The following is a 16,584-nucleotide window of genomic DNA, read 5'->3' as shown; positions in this document are numbered from 1 at the left end:
TTTTGTGTTCTTCTCTGCAGTGCTGCAGCAGCTGATTGTGAGTCCTGTACCATCCAATCTGAGCTACATGGACATCTCCAGGTACACAATTTCCCCACCCACCCACACACACACACACACACACAGAAGAGTTTAGCCCTAATTTGAATCTGAGAAAGAACGGAGTAAAAGCTCACAGACGTCACGTCAGTGCCACTGAAAAGGGAGGAACATGCAGCTTAAAAGTTGTGTCTTCCAGATTGTGGTGATTATGTGAGATGCGGCGATGGTGTAGTGCAAGGTGATCCTTAAGCCCTATTAATTCTGACCCCTAACTTAACCTATGACCTCTGGCTTCGTATGGAAGCTACTGTACGTGATCTTTGTGTGGTAAATAGAAAAACACCAACGCCAAGGGCAGTGACTGGCATTTTATGTCCCTTTAAACCGTTAATTACAACAAAACACTTACTTTAATGATGATCAGGCCAAAAATAAAACTCTGAGTAATATTCATTATCCAGTATTGTAATAATAATACTTAATAATTAATGATAATAATGATTGTTATTATTTTGTAATTATTATTTATTATTATTATTATTATTATTATTATTGGAGTTATCATTTCACCCCAAAATGCCAACAAAGCTCAAGTGTGTGTGTGGGGGGGCTCTTATTCTAATACATTCTGCTGTTACCTTAATTAGCGTCTCTAATTTAGCCTGAAACCCAGCACAATAGAGTCAGGATCCCATGTGATACGGCACGTCTACACTGTCAAAATCCCACTTTTGACCAAACTGAAGCTACCACATTTTCCTTTGAAAGTGCAACTCTATTGGGAACCGCGGTAGAATTTACCCCTCAAACGAGTATTTACTTTCTAATTATGCACCTCACTTCAGCGCACTGCAGAATTTATCATCGTCATTGCTCCCCCCCATAGGAACTGTATGGAGTCCCTGCCCGACTGGCTGTGTGAGAGTAAGAAGCTGGAGGTTCTGGATGTTAGTCACAATCTCATCACCGAGCTTCCGGCACGGTGAGTCTCCTTGTGTCTCTCTCAGCTTTGTGCTTGTAACGAGGCCCAGGAATAGAATATACGGCATCGTTTATTTCCTCCCTTTTGACGGCCAGTCGTACGTATGTCCCCCACAGAGTCCCACAAATCACCGATAACCTGTCGCCTCCGCAGCCTTACCCCGTTCTCGTCCTTTTTGTCATGTCTCGGAAGGTCGCTTGAGATGCAGCTCACTTCCTCCTCCTCTTCCTCCTCTCTTTGTCCCGCACTTACTCTCCTCTCGCGCCGTCCCGTCACAGCTCTCGTTCACTGAATCTGTTCTTTCTTTATCTCTCCCTCCCTCCCTCTCTCTCTCGTTCTCGTCCCCTCTCTCCTGTTGGTCGTCTCACTGTCTGCAGACCTATTTTTTACCCGGTGAGTGTCAGGATGATGAATTTCAGCTGCAGGCTCCACTAGAGGCACCGCTATTTTCTGTTTTCACATCCTTATTGTGCCCATTCGTCCTCTAACGCTATTCTCTCATTTCCATCCCCGGTACGTTTCAGTCACAGTCTGCCGTTCCACATGCTAAATTCCACCCGTGTTCAGGACACGAGGAGACCATCCACTGCCTGAGACAGCTCCCTCTCTCTCTCTTATGCTCTCTTTCCTTCTTTGTCTATCTGCCTGTCCATCGACCGACCCGTCGAGCTGTCGCTTCCTTTCACAGACAAACAGCTTCTTATGTTCCTCAGCCCTGAGTTGTCGAACCCGTCCACTTATCCTTGCTGTTCTGGCACTGACCCATCTCTGTCCCTCTCCGCTCCTCTGCGCCGGCAGGTTGCTATGCAGCAACAGTCTGAGGAAGCTGAGCGCAGGGCACAACCAGTTGCAGAGGCTGCCTGAACGGGTGGAGCGCCCTCTGCTGGAGATCATAGACGTACAACACAATCAGCTGGCGGAGCTGCCCTGCAACCTATTCCTCAAGGCTGACAGGTGAGATTAACCTGCCCATCAACTTGCATTTTAGTGACATACAGCAATTCATATCTAATAATGCGCATTACGTACAAATTAACAAAATGGTCAAATATAAAACAACAATGAATTTATTTAGGGCGGCACGGTGGCGCAGTGGGTAGCGCGGTCGCCTCACAGCAAGAAGGTTCTGGGGTCGAGCCCCGGGGTAGTCCAACCTTGGTGGGTCGTCCCGGGTCGTCCTCTGAGTGGAGTTTGCATGTTCTCCCCGTGTCTGCGTGGGTTTCCTCCGGGTGCTCCGGTTTCCTCCCACAGTCCAAAGACATGTAGGTCAGGTGAATTGGCCATACTAAATTGTCCCTAGGTGTGTGTGTGTGTGGGCCCTGTGATGGACTGGCAGCCTGTCCAGGGTGTCTCCCCGTCTGCCGCCCAGTAACTGCTGGGATAGGCTCCAGCAACCCTGAGAGCAGGATAAGCAGTTTGGATGATGGATGGATGAATTATTTAAAGATGTGAGGAGTTAGAGTTATTACAGCACTTATGGTTAGAAGACAATAAAGAAAATCTTCATCTTCAATTCCCCTTCCAGTTTGAGGTGCCTGAATGCGTCAGCCAATAAACTGGAACACTTGCCGCCATCCAGCCTATCAGAGGAGAGCCACAGCATTCTGCAGGAACTGTACTTAACCAACAACCGGCTGACAGATAAGTGTGTACCCTTACTCACGGGACACACACACCTCCGGGTGCTGCACATGGCCTACAACCACCTGCAGACCTTCCCAGCCAGGTAAGGAGCTGTTCATGCCAAAAGTAAAATCTTGCTCACATCTTCGGCCCGACAGTAAGTCAGTCTTACTCATCATTCACACCCACTCAGCTCCGTACGTTGACATACTCACTCTTACGGCCAGGTGTCGCAGTTCTGCACCACGCCAACACCACCAAGCACTGTGAAGAGTTGTGTCGTGATGAAGAATTATTTCAGTTTTCGGGTGGAATCAGGGATATTTATTTGTCATTTCATTTCCATGCACCTGCGCACATGAAATGAGGCGAAATAGCGTTTCCCCCAGCCCACAGCAGTGCAACACAAAGACCACAACACATATCCAAACTACAAGAACACATATATCCAACACAAAATAAAAAAATAAATAAATTCACTGTCCAGGAGAAGGAACGCCAGCCAGGATGACTGTCAGAACTGCCGGTCTGTATGGGCTAGCAGTTAGCTTAGCCTGCCCGCCTCCGCATCCTGTCAGAGTGCCCTCGGTGTTTCCTCCTCGGGTGCAGCTCCCGGCAGGGCCGCGGTCCCTGGGCCCACCAGACACAGCAGACCAGGCTCCCCTAGCCAATCCAACGCTAGCGCTCCCAGCCAGATACCTTCGACACACCTCCCCGCACTCCACACGACAACACAAAAACACAGTCAAGACTTGGCGAGGCTGCTGCCAGACCGCCCTCGGTGTTATTGGAACTGCCGGTCTGCATGGGCTAGCAGTTAGCTTAGCCTGCCTCGCGTCCGCATCCTGTCAGGCCGCCCTCGGTGTTCCCTCCTCGGGTGCAGCTCCCGGCAGGGCCGCGGTCCCTGGGCCCACAGGATGCAGCAGACCAGACTCTCCCAGCCGATCCAGCGCCAGACACCCCATCTTATTGAATCTCTCATTGTCACATTCAGTTACAAGCTCCAATTCAGCTTACAGCTGTAGACGGCACCCATCTGTGTGCGAAGGGGGCGAGTCTCGCTACGCCGTTTAGGCACTGCTTCGAAGTGTTGGAGGGCCTCTTTGTCAGACCAAGCTGTGCGTTTGGCCGTATTTGTAAAAATTAATTGGTTTTGAAGTGAGGAACACTCTCAGTGCCTGACTATCAAATGCAAAGTGGATCAACACCAGAGGTCTGATGAGACACGTGACTGGACATGGACTTGATATTAGAGTGAGCCTGTTAAAATATCACGCAGGTATGGACCGAGAACCGCAGCTGTCTGTCAGTAGCGGTCAGAATGAGCAGCTGTCACTCTGTTTGATAGCGTGTAGGACATTTTGAATGTCAGTAAGTGATGATAATAACAACGGCCATTTGTCTTTCATCCTCTTAGTGTTTGTCATCTTTGTCGTCTGTATTGCTAATGAAAAGTGTAAATCCAAAGTGAAATGTGCTTAATCATTCTCATGACATTAATGTTGAAATAAAAAAAGTTAGTGAAATAATTAATTAATAAAAATAATAATAAAAAAATTAATGAAATAAAAATAGTATTATTATTGTTATTTGTTATTATCATTCTCATCATCTGTGGATCGTTAACTTTTGAAATTAAAAAAAATGTGGAAATGGTCCAAACATTTTATTTTACATCGATAGTGATATCAGACAGGAATTTTTATTTATTTTTTTGCGTTTTCCATTTCAAGAGTGGCTCCACCCAGTGGTGTGAGCTCGTAACTTACTTGCCCAGCGTCAGAGCACCTTTAATGAGCAATGTTGCATTTAGTTGTTTTATCCAGATTACTTTTGTATTGATAATTAATTTGAGGGATCTGATGTTGCACACTTTTTTTTACAATTACACAGTCTGTCCATTACACAAATAAACACTTTCCTTAGAAGAACATTTCTTGTCGTTACTTATAGAATATAAAGTCGTTACTTGTAGAATATAAAGTCGTTACTTATAGAATATAAAGTCGTTACTTATAGAATATAAAGTCGTTACTTGTAGAATATAAAGTCGTTACTTATAGAATATAAAGTCGTTACTTGTAGACTATAAAGTCGTTACTTATAGAATATAAAGTCGTTACTTATAGAATATAAAGTCGTTACTTGTAGAATATAAAGTCGTTACTTGTAGAATATAAAGTCGTTACTTGTAGAATATAAAGTCGTTACTTATAGAATATAAAGTCGTTACTTATAGAATATAAAGTCGTTACTTGTAGAATATAAAGTCGTTACTTATAGAATATAAAGTCGCTACTTGTAGAATATAAAGTCGTTACTTATAGAATATAAAGTCGTTACTTATAGAATATAAAATCGTTACTTGTAGAATAAGCTGAAGCAAAAGCTGCTTTCATTACAAAGCATCAACATGTTAGAGGTATTAGTATCAGCCCTTCACATCATATTCCTTTCTCCCCCAACCACCTACAGTAAAATGGCCAAGCTGGAGGAGCTGGAGGAGGTGGACCTGAGCGGCAACATGCTGAAGACTGTGCCCACCACCATCATCAACTGCAGACGCATGCACACGCTCATCGCCCACTCCAACACCATCGAAGTCTTCCCTGAGGTCATGCAACTGATGGAGATGAAGGTGAGTCCGTCAGGGCTGTGTGGATGTCATTTGAGTGTGTGTCTGTGTGTGTGTGTGTGTTTGTGTGCGTGTGTGCGTGTGTGAGTATTTACAGCTTCTCCTCTGCCGTTAGTGTGTGGATCTGAGCTGTAACGAGCTGAGTGAGATCACCCTGCCAGAGAACCTGCCCCCGAAGCTTCAAGAGCTGGACCTGACTGGCAACCCTCGTCTTAACCTGGACCACAAGACCCTGGAGCAGCTCAAGTAAGTTCACAAAGCATACATTTGATTCGTTTAAATGTGTCTGTATATATTTTTATATACCCCCCCCCCCCGTGAGAGGTAGACCTGAGGGGCGTGTGTTGGATACAGGATGTTGAGTGAGCTGAAGTATTTGGGTATCACGGCGTTAGCTTTGTGGATAAAACTGAGTACATCTATGCCTATTCTTTTTTTTGGGGGGGAGGGATTTTTTTCTCTCCCTTTTTCTTCCCAATTGTATCCGGCCAATTACCCCACTCTTCTGAGCCGTCCCGGTCTCTGCTCCACCCCCTCTGCTGATCCGGGGAGGGCGGCGGACTACCCCATGCCTCCTCCCATACATGTGGAGTCGCCAGCCGCTTCTTTTCACCTGACAGTGAGGAGTTTCACCAGGGAGACGTAGCGTGTGGGAGGATCACGCTATCCCCCCCGAATAGGCGCCCCGACCGACCAGAGGAGGCGCTAGTGCAGTGACCAGGACACATACCCACATCCGGCTTCCCACCCGCAGACACGGCTAATTGTGTCTGTAGGGACGCCCGACCAAGCCGGAGGTAACACGGGGATTCGAACCGCCGATCCCTGTGTTGGAAGGCAACGGGATAGACCGCTACACCACCCGGACACCCCACTATGCCTATTCCACTTGTGCAAAGTGAATTCTTTTAATGTCAAACGATCCATGATGACTCAGTTGTATCCTGATGTGGAAAACTGCCTGCTCAGGGTGAAAACAGGCCACACGGGGCTGGTCAGTCAGCCGGTCAGGTCACTGGAGAGCAGCGGGCCAGACTCATTGATCTCTATAAGAAGCGTGTCATCAGAGAGGATAAAAACATCATTGAGTGCTCTAAGCACACGCTGTTCATGGAGTTTGGCCTGTTGCCCTCAGGTAAAGGAGTCAGGACACCGGACCAAAATCCTGACTGTGCAAAGTCTACTTCTGTTCCCTCAGCCGTCAATATTCTCAACACGCAAAAAAGACAATTAACCCTCAGTCCTGTTTCTACTGCCTGCTCTTTTTGCACATATCTGTTTGCACATATGCACTCTAGCAGGAGTCAGTACAGTGTACAGTATGTTGTAAATGAATACAGTGTATGTGCTGGTCTTATGTGGTTGTGATTATCTCTTGTATGGTTTAAAATCTGGGCGGCACGGTGGCACAGTGGTCAGCACGGTCGCCTCACAGCAAGAAGGCCCTGAGTTCGAGCCCTGGGGTAGTCCAACCTTGGGGGTCGTCCCGGGTCGTCCTCTGTGTGGAGTTTGCATGGTCTCCCCGTGTCTGCGTGGGTTTCCCACAGTCCAAAGACATGTAGGTCAGGTGAAGCGGCCGTACTAAACTGTCCCTAGGTGTGTGTGTGTCGGCCCTGGGATGGACTGGCAGCCTGTCCAGGGTGCGTCTCCCCGCCTGCCACCCAGTGACTGCTGGGATAGGCTCCAGCATCCCACGACCCCAACTGGGATAAGCGGCTTGGAAGATGGATGGATGGATGTTTTAAATCTTTACTGTGCACTGATTTCCCATTTGGGACGATAAAATGATCCGTTAATCTATACGACAGTGATTTGAAACAGGTTATTTAATTTTCTTTTCTCTCTCTCTCTTTTCAGTAACATTCGCTGTTTCCGTATTGATCCACCGCCAACCTTTACATCGAATGAGGTGTCGGGCGGGCCTGCTGTGTGGAGTCATGGTTACACAGAGGCCTCTGGTGTCAAGAACAAGTGAGTTTCATCCAGGCACTGATGCAAACACACATATACGCCATGCAGTATGAGGAAACCATGCTCCACCGAGCCTCTCTGTATTGTCTCATCCATCCATTCAAACCTTCAGATGACGGATATATATATATATATATATATTCAAATATGGCATGCATCCATACCATGTCACAATGTTCCAGTAAGGCCTAAAATCCATTTTAAATGTTTTGATTTGAAGGCTTATGAAGGGAAATTACAGCAGTTTAATACAATATGATCAAACCAACATGGGGATCGCCGGGTCGAATCCCCGTGTTACCTCTGGCTTGGTCGGGCGTCCCTACAGACACAATTGGCCATGTCTGCGGGTGGGAAGTTTGATGTGAGTATGTGTCCCGGTTGCTGCACTAGCGCCTCCCCTGGTCGGCCGGGGCGCCTGTTCGGGGGGCAGGGGGAACTGGGGGGGGGGGGGGGTAGCGTGATTCTCCCACGCGCTACGTTCGCTCGATGGTATTTTAAGCCCCCAACGTACTCTTCAAGGCAGCGCTGCATGGAAGGCACTCCCCGCCCCCTACAGTTTCAGCCAATCACAGCACTGGCGCTAGATTTCAACCTTTTCCCTCCTTCTGCAGTGAAGGAGTTCAACTCAAACAAACGTCAGTCTTAAAAGTGCAGCATTTGACGTAAATATCCTTTTAAACGAAGGTTTGACTCGTGTACATTCACAAAAAGACTCTAGATTGCATTTTGGCGACAGTTTTGCCTTAACTTACTTAGCTGCCATGTCCAGATGACTTACAACTTATCTAGCAACAACTGGATGCCTAAAGGAGTTTTGGAAAGACACCCACTCAACCATGCCTTTGTGCAGCTCACTTAAAAGTAGGTTGTTTAAATAAGCAGACTGGGAGACATCGGCTAATGCCTAACTACATAGCAACAGCACTACTCAGTCGCTCTCATAACCACCCAAAAAATGAATTGGCTGCCTGGAACTTAGCTAGCGCTAACTGCTAGCCCATTACTAAGTAAACTCTGTCCTGCACGGATAAGTTTAAAAGTAGTACATGCCAACATAAACTGAATGCTCGCCACTGCCAGCTATTTGAACAGATTGACTGCATTTGAGCTAACCTTAGCTTAAAATAGTTAGCTAAAATCTACCATTGCAATCTGTTTACAGTTAGCTAGCTAGCTGAGGTGTCCGTTCAGCAAAGAAAATCGCTAGCAGCTAGTGTTGGCTATATTTCAAAGCATATGTCTTTTTAAAAAAAAAAAAACATTTTGATTGGATGAAACTGTTGGGGGCGGGGAGTGCCTTCCATGCAGCGCTGCCTGGAAGAGTACGTTGGGGGCTTAAAACACCATCGAGCGCTACGTTCCCCTGGCGAAACTCCTCACCGTCAGGTGAAAAGAAGCGGCTGGCGACTCCACATGTATCGGAGGGAGCCTGTGGTAGTCTGCAGCCCTCCCCGCATCGGCAGAGGGGATGGAGCAGCGACCGGGACGGCTCAAAGAGTGGGGTAATTGACCGGATACCATTGGGGAGAAAAAAAGCCAATATGATCAAAGTGACATCATTTTGTTCAGCAGAATTGCTTTCTTCCATACACAGGAGTCATTGAGCATAATTGCGTATATGTTTGAATTGGTTTCCATGGTTACTGGTATAGATAAATGCGCACCATCATTCTGCCTGCAGAGGCATAAGAGCAGTGATGGAGAGGCTGTTGGGAGCTTTGCCAGACTTCCATTGCACGCATGGGGCTCGTGAATGAGCATCAACCACAGCAGTTGGTTTTATTTATTCATGTATTTATTTTCCCTGCGGTGAGTCGTCTGTTCTCTCGCCAGACTGTGCGTCGCAGCGCTGTCTGTTAACAGTTTCTGCGGTAGCCGGGAGGCTCTCTATGGTGTCTTCGACGGGGATAGGAATGTGGAGGTGCCCTACCTTCTGCAGTGCACCATGATTGACGTGTTGGCTGAAGAACTGCACAAGACGAAGAGCGAAGAGGACTACATGACTAACACCTTCCTCGTCATGCAGAGGTAGTAGACAGGCGTAACATTTTTCAGTGCCCTTCCCCGAGATTTGATAGCGAACCCATCCTACAATATCTACAATATTTACAGAATCCTGTGGGCGTCGTTGTCTAAACTGTCAGCCAGAAGTTGGCACGCATACACAGTCTTGTGGTTTTCTTGTTTGTTAAGCCCGAGTTGGTCTTCCAATCTCTCATGTCCTCCTCTCTCCGCGGCATCTCCGGCATCACAGGAAACTTGGAACCGCGGGGCAGAAGCTGGGTGGCTCAGCGGCGCTGTGTCACATCCGCCATGACCCCACGGACCCCAGTGGCTGCTTCACCCTAACGGCTGCCAACGTGGGCAAGTGCCAGGCCATTCTGTGCCGCGACGGCAAGCCGATGTCCCTGTCGCTGCTACACAACGTGGGGCTGGAGGAGGAGTACCGTAGGATCAGGCAGCACAACGCCATCATCACTGAGGTAGAGATCGTTGAAGGGATGCATTTGTTCGTATGTAGACGACAGAAAGAGAAAGGAAGTGATGTCCATCTTCAACGTGTATTCCCTCCTAAATTCTTATTGTCCTCAATGCAACTAGAAATATCTGTCAGCAGGGCAAGACAATTCCACCAGTTTCTACTGTAGTCTCGCTTAAAAATGTCAACCTAGGGGGCATCCGGGTAGCGTAGTGGTCCATTCCGTTGCCTACCAACATGGGGATCGGTGGTTCGAATCCCCGTGTTACCTCCGGCTTGGTCGGGCGTCCCTACAGACACAATTGGTCGTGTCTGTAGGCAGGAAGCCGGATGTGAGCATGTGTCCTGGTCGCTGCACTAACGCCTCCTCTGGTCGGTTGGGGCGCCTGTTCGGGGGGGGAGGGGGAACTGGGGGGAATAGCGTGATCCTCCCACGCGCTACGTCCCCCTGGCGAAGCCCCTCACTGTCAGGTGAAAAGAAGCGGCTGGCGACTCCACATGTATCGGAGGAGGCGCGTGGTAGTCTGCAGCCCTCCCCGGATCGGCAGCGACCGGGACGGCTCGGGAGAGTGGGGTAATTGGCCAAGCACAATTGGGGAGAAAAGGGGGTAAAAATTCCCCCAAAAAGACACAGGTTAGTTTGCGCTGGTAACAAGTGAGGTTGTCTTGCCTAGCAGGCGGGTTCTTTTTACTATACTACACTGTAATTGTACTGCAGTACGCTGTACTGTGGTACGTATTTTTCACAATATGACTTAGCAATCCAAATATTTATGGTTTCTATGCCTTGATGGAAATGATTATATGTACACACTGCTCTTGTGACGTGTCCGCCCGGTCAAACTTAACGGCGTGTGCTTCCCCACAGGACAACAAGGTGAATGGCGTGACCGACTCTACACGGATTATGGGCTACTCCTTCCTCTACCCGTCAGTTATCCCTCGTCCCTATGTGCACACAGTCACTCTCACCCCGCAGGATGAGTTCTTTATCCTGGGTAGCAGGGGCTTATGGGACGCCGTGTCCCCCACCGAGGCTGTGGAGGCTGTCCGAAACGTCCCCGATGGCCTGGCCGCTGCCAAGAAGCTGTGCACCCTGGCGCAGGGCTACGGCTATACCGACAGCCTCAGCGCTGTGGTGGTGCAGCTCAGCGTGAGCGAAGACTGCTGCTCCTGCTGTTGCTCCGATGCTCCACAGCCACCCCCCAGCCCGGGCCTGGGCTCCTATCCGCCCTCGGCCTCCGCCATCAAGGAGCGACCCCTGGGAGCGCCGGACGGTTCCCTCCCCGTGCCCCCGTCCTCCTGCAGTGAGATCAGCAGTGAGATCAGCACCAGCGAGATGAGCAGCGAGGTGGGCTCCACAGCCTCGTCCGATGAGCCGCCGCAGAGCTCCCTGGTGTTGCTGCACGAGCAGCCCCACCACCCTCACCTGCACCTGCACCAGCCTGCACACTCGCTCTCCCTCCTGCAGCAGCAGGCCCAAGCAACCACCCAGCCCTGCCAGTATCCTCCATATCCAGGCTCCGAGCTGCTCTCCACCCGCAACTGCTGCGCACTCCACCCGGCATGCCTGGCGGGCTCCTTCCAAAGGCAGCTGTCCAGCGCCACATTCTCCAGCGCGCTATCCGACAATGGGCTGGACAGCGAGGACGAGGAGCCCATCGCGGGGGTTTTCTCCAATGGGAGTCGAGTGGAGGTGGAGGCCGACATCCACTGCCTGAAGACCGAGTCCTCCACCTCCTCAGCACCGGAAATATCCTCCACTGGCCAGGAGTGCACCTTGCTGCCTCCCCCGCCGCCACCTCCCCCCCCCTGCACCCTGGAGCCCCTGGAGGAGGGGGGCGGCGACATGAGCCTAGGGGAGGCTGAAAACGGACCAGAGAGGGAGGAGTCATGGCAGGGAGGTGGAGCAGCGGGTGGGGACGCAGGAAAGACGACGGGGAAGAGGAGGGGCAACGGGTCGGTGGCACCGCAGGAAAAGAGTCACAACCTTATCGAGGTGGCCGCGGACGCACCGTGCAAGAAGCCCGGGGGTTACTTCACCGCTCCGGCCCAGCCCGACCCGGACGACCAGTTCATCATCCCCCCCGAGCTAGAGGAGGAAGTGAAGGAGATCATGAAGCAGCACCAGCAGAAGCAGCAGAAGCCAAGCGGGGGCGAGCAGCCCACGGACTACTATGACACCCCTCTCTGAACCCACCTCACCCACCAACTACATCCACAACCCCCCCCCCCCCCCCCAGGTGCGGCGGCCCGCGCAGACCACTACCACGACGTCGCCACTCCGATTTTGCACCACATGGACACCAATCATCGGGTTTGTCTCACGAGGCCGTAAAAGCCCGTAGGGGAAGCCTCCTACCGTCTTTCTTCGTTCTGTGGATGCACTGCAGACCTCACGACCGGAGCACCGCCACACATTCGAATTTGCTTCACCCCGCCACCACCACCCTCCCGACCGAATTAAGCGAAAAGTCAATACAGCAAAACGAGCCCTTTAATGATACACTACCGCCCCTTCGGACCCACTTGCGTGAGTGCGGAGCGGTGTTCCTCTCACAAGACTGCGGAGCGCTGTTTTTACACCGGACCGCCACCCACCCAGGATGTAACCTGCACCCGTCTGTCTGCAGTCGTGTTCGCCCGCCACGTGTCCGTCTCACCATATCGTCTAAATGTGAAGGAGGGGGGACGTTGCTGGAAGGACTTTTTAAAAGCAGAGACACGTAATCTTTTGTATTATCCGTGAGCTATGTTAAATGGTACACCGTAATACCACGCTTAACTGTTGTAGATAGGGCACTTAAAAAACTATTTCTTCAGTAAATCATGGCTTTTGGCCTGTAAAACGGCATAGAGATTTTTGTAGAAATTTTAAAGACTAACTCCTAGGAGTTGTATACTCTTTATGGTGACTTAGTCACTTTTACTAATCTTCTCTGAGAGAAATGGTGATTTTTTTTTTTTCCAAATGATTGTAAATAAGAGAAATGTTGTATACTGATGCTTTTAAAGGAACTGTGTACCTGTGTGTCGGTGAATGGTTTCTCTTGGTGGGGAGGATGTGTGGTTCGCCCCGGAATTTCGCTGTTGTGGAGCTGTCATCCTTTATATACACTGTAGACTAACAAATACCACGCACACACATGAACACGTCACACACACACATATACCACACATACCCCCACCCCCCCCACCCATGTAACGCCGAAACCCAGACATTACAGACGGTGTAACTACACAACCTTGCAGCGGTTTTGCTCCCTTTTTGTTTTGATCGTGACGTCCCGTAGTAATCACGTTATCTAACACACACTCATGCACACAAATTTAAGCATGCAAACTTGCACATACGACGAATACACATACACACACACACACACACACACACACACTGGCGTACATAGGCAGTGTTTAGCCACAACCCTCCTGCAGTAACTGTTATCACCGGCATGACTGTGTCAAGTTCAGTATTACAAACAAATATATACACATGGAGAGCAAACAACACAGATGTTTTTGTCTTTGGTATAATAAATCTTAAATTTGTGAATATAAGTGCTGCTGTCCTGCACCTGTTCTGTATACCCCCCCCCCCCCCGGTCAGTCGTGGCGTCTCCCCGGGACAGTGTTAACACAGCGGACGCGTGTCAACTGAGATAGCCGGTAGCGTAGCGGTCTATTCCGTTGCCTGCCAACACGGGGATCGCCGGTTCGAATCCCCTTGTTGCCCCCGGCTTGGTAGGGCGTCCCTACAGGCACAATTGGCCGAGGCCGGATGAGAGTGACAGCACCTCCAAGTCCGAGGCCATGCTTCTCTACCCGAAAATGGTGGCTCGCTCCCACCGGCTTGGAGATGAGGTGTTGCCTCGGGTGACGGAGTTCCAGTATCTGGGGGGTCTTGTTCAGGACTGAGGGTAGGATGGAGGGGAGTGTGCCTATGTTCCCACATTTCTAAGATTTTTTTCAAAATTAGGCCCTATGTTCCCACAGCCCTAACCCTAACCCTAACCCTTTTGAGAAAAATCTTAGAAATAAGAAAAATTCTTAGAAATGTGGGAACATTGGGCTGTGGGAACATAGGGCTGTGGGACCATTGGGCTGTGGGACCATTGGGCTGTGGGAACATAGGGCTGTGGGAACATAGGGCTGTGGGACCATTGGGCTGTGGGACCATAGGGCTGTGGGACCATTGGGCTGTGGGAACATAGGGCTGTGGGAACATAGGGCTGTGGGACCATTGGGCTGTGGGACCATAGGGCTGTGGGACCATTGGGCTGTGGGAACATAGGGCTGTGGGACCATTGGGCTGTGGGACCATTGGGCTGTGGGAACATAGGGCTGTGGGACCATTGGGCTGTGGGACCATTGGGCTGTGGGACCATAGGGCTGTGGGAACATAGGGCTGTGGGAACATAGGGCTGTGGGACCATTGGGCTGTGGGACCATAGGGCTGTGGGACCATTGGGCTGTGGGAACATAGGGCTGTGGGAACATAGGGCTGTGGGACCATTGGGCTGTGGGACCATAGGGCTGTGGGACCATTGGGCTGTGGGAACATAGGGCTGTGGGACCATTGGGCTGTGGGACCATAGGGCTGTGGGACCATTGGGCTGTGGGAACATAGGGCTGTGGGAACATAGGGCTGTGGGACCATTGGGCTGTGGGACCATAGGGCTGTGGGACCATTGGGCTGTGGGAACATAGGGCTGTGGGACCATTGGGCTGTGGGACCATTGGGCTGTGGGAACATAGGGCTGTGGGACCATTGGGCTGTGGGAACATAGGGCTGTGGGACCATTGGGCTGTGGGAACATAGGGCTGTGGGACCATTGGGCTGTGGGAACATAGGGCTGTGGGACCATTGGGCTGTGGGACCATTGGGCTGTGGAACCATTGGGCTGTGGGAACATAGGGCTGTGGGACCATTGGGCTGTGGGAACATAGGGCTGTGGGACCATTGGGCTGTGGGACCATTGGGCTGTGGAACCATTGGGCTGACCCCGGATGGATGGGGAGGGAGATTGACAGGCGGATTGCTGCAGCACCAGCAGTAATGCGGCCGTGGTACCGGACCGTTGTGGTGAAGAGGGAGCTGGGCCGGAAGGCAAAGCTCTCAATTTCAGAATCACTGGGGCGTCCGGGTAGCGTAGCGGTCTATTCCGTTGCCGGCCAACACGGGGATCGCCGGTTCAAATCCCCACGTTACTTCCGGTTTGGTCGGACACAATTGGCCGTGTCTGCGGGTGGGAAGCCGGATGTGGGCGTGTGTCCTGGTCGCTGCGCTAGCGCCTCCTCTTGTCGGTCGGGGCGCCTACTTGGGGGGGGGGGGGTGAATTGGGAATAGCGTGATCCTCCCACGCGCTACGTCCCCCTGGTGAAACTCCTCACTGTCAGGTGAAAAGTAGCGGCTGGTGACTCCACATGTATCGGAGGAGGCATGTGGTGGTCTGCAACCCTCCCCGGATCGGTTGAGGGGGCGGCTCAGAAGAGTGGGGTAATCGGCTTTGCGCATAATTGTAGTCCACTGACTTCCGGGTTTCTACCGCAGTGAGTGGTCGTCCCAGTTTCCTGTTTGTTGGCGCGCGCTATTGACAACGGCATGTTTTTCGCGATGCCTGCAAGATTCACCATGGATAAAGGTCCACCACATGCACACAACTGGCCACTGACTTTCACCTGCACCTTCCAGCAAACGGCTGGGAAGTTTCAACTTCAGTTACGTCCACAAGTATGAGGAAGAGTATGTGGCGTGACCGCGAAACCGGAAGTCAGTGGACTACAGTTATGCACAGAGTCGATTGGCCGGACACATTTGGGGGGGGGAAAGGGTGAAAATGCCACCCCCCCCCCAAAAAACACAAACACACAAAAACAAAACATACTCTGCTGCCATTGACTCCTGCTGGTGTTTTTACATTGTATAACCAGAGGGGGGCGATCTAGTGTCATAGTTTTAACATTTCACATCTTGTGGATGTGCCAAGTTTGCAGCCGTTATTATTTCTAACCAAAAAAAAAAAAAAACCCCGGATGAGCAAAACACACACACATGTAATAGAAAATGTTAATTTATTCTCATTTAAAATATTTCTCAAACTCGTCAATCAAAGAGGACTTGTGTGTGCTGAGACTATCTGGCTGCGGCGACGGCATCCATGTTCACCATGGTGACGCCGGAGTCGCTCTGGAGCTTCTTGTACTTTCTCCTCACACACAAGACGCTGACCAGCGTGACGATCAGCATGGCCGCCAGGACTGACAGGGAGGCAGCGAGAACGACGGTGAGCCTTTCCTCGCTGGAGCCTTTGTACTGACACCTGTCTCCATAGTACCACCAGTCGTCCCCCACCATACACCTGGGGGGGAGGGGGGGGGACGAGAGGGAGGAATGAGAAGGAAATTCCAAGAGAGGTAATTATAAACTCCCAGCACACAGAGGCTGCGAGAGCTAAGGGAGGGGGGGGGTATAATTACATAAAGAGAATGGGGGGGGGGGGGTGAAGTGGTTCTGGAGTATTAAAAAAGTTGGGGGAAAGCACATTTGCCAGTTGTGACATAAAGGAGGAAGAAATAACAGTCTATTTGTGGGTGGCAGAATGAAATGCATGAACGATTCTGTGCTAAAATATAAATAAATATATAAAATACATGTTATATTACACATATTATACATAATGGGTGTTGATAGTGCTCAACAAATGAGGAGCGCAATATATATATATATTATATACTATATAATTATTATATATATAAAAGTATATATATTATATATAATAGAATAATAAAATAAAATTATTACTACTACTACTACTTTCAGCTGCTCCCGTTAGGGGGCGCTACAGCGGA

At 50.3% G+C, this 16,584-nt stretch overlaps 2 protein-coding genes across 2 annotated transcripts in view; one reads left to right on the top strand and one right to left on the bottom strand.

Moving 5' to 3' along the window:
* The window catches only part of LOC130123768 (PH domain leucine-rich repeat-containing protein phosphatase 1-like), a 73,308-nt gene extending 60,021 nt beyond the window's left edge, over positions 1 to 13,287 (top strand). The window contains 10 exon segments of the mRNA XM_056293059.1: positions 21 to 81; positions 929 to 1,024; positions 1,823 to 1,978; positions 2,550 to 2,750; positions 5,123 to 5,285; positions 5,398 to 5,528; positions 7,140 to 7,253; positions 9,090 to 9,284; positions 9,511 to 9,739; positions 10,604 to 13,287. Coding sequence (XP_056149034.1) covers positions 21 to 81; positions 929 to 1,024; positions 1,823 to 1,978; positions 2,550 to 2,750; positions 5,123 to 5,285; positions 5,398 to 5,528; positions 7,140 to 7,253; positions 9,090 to 9,284; positions 9,511 to 9,739; positions 10,604 to 11,929 — 2,672 coding nt within the window. The 3' untranslated portion in view covers positions 11,930 to 13,287.
* Positions 13,288 to 15,818: 2,531 nt separating this feature from the next.
* mep1bb (meprin A subunit beta b) overlaps positions 15,819 to 16,584 on the bottom strand; it is a 19,518-nt gene continuing 18,752 nt past the window's right edge. The window contains exon 12 of the mRNA XM_056293240.1: positions 15,819 to 16,094. Coding sequence (XP_056149215.1) covers positions 15,869 to 16,094 — 226 coding nt within the window. The 3' untranslated portion in view covers positions 15,819 to 15,868. The remainder of the gene's footprint in view (positions 16,095 to 16,584) is intronic.

The sequence above is a fragment of the Lampris incognitus genome, chromosome 14, assembly GCF_029633865.1.
Source record: "Lampris incognitus isolate fLamInc1 chromosome 14, fLamInc1.hap2, whole genome shotgun sequence".
NCBI lineage: Eukaryota > Metazoa > Chordata > Actinopteri > Lampriformes > Lampridae > Lampris > Lampris incognitus.
Note: the sequence above shows the minus strand (reverse complement) of the source record. Positions and strands in the feature narration are given on the sequence as shown.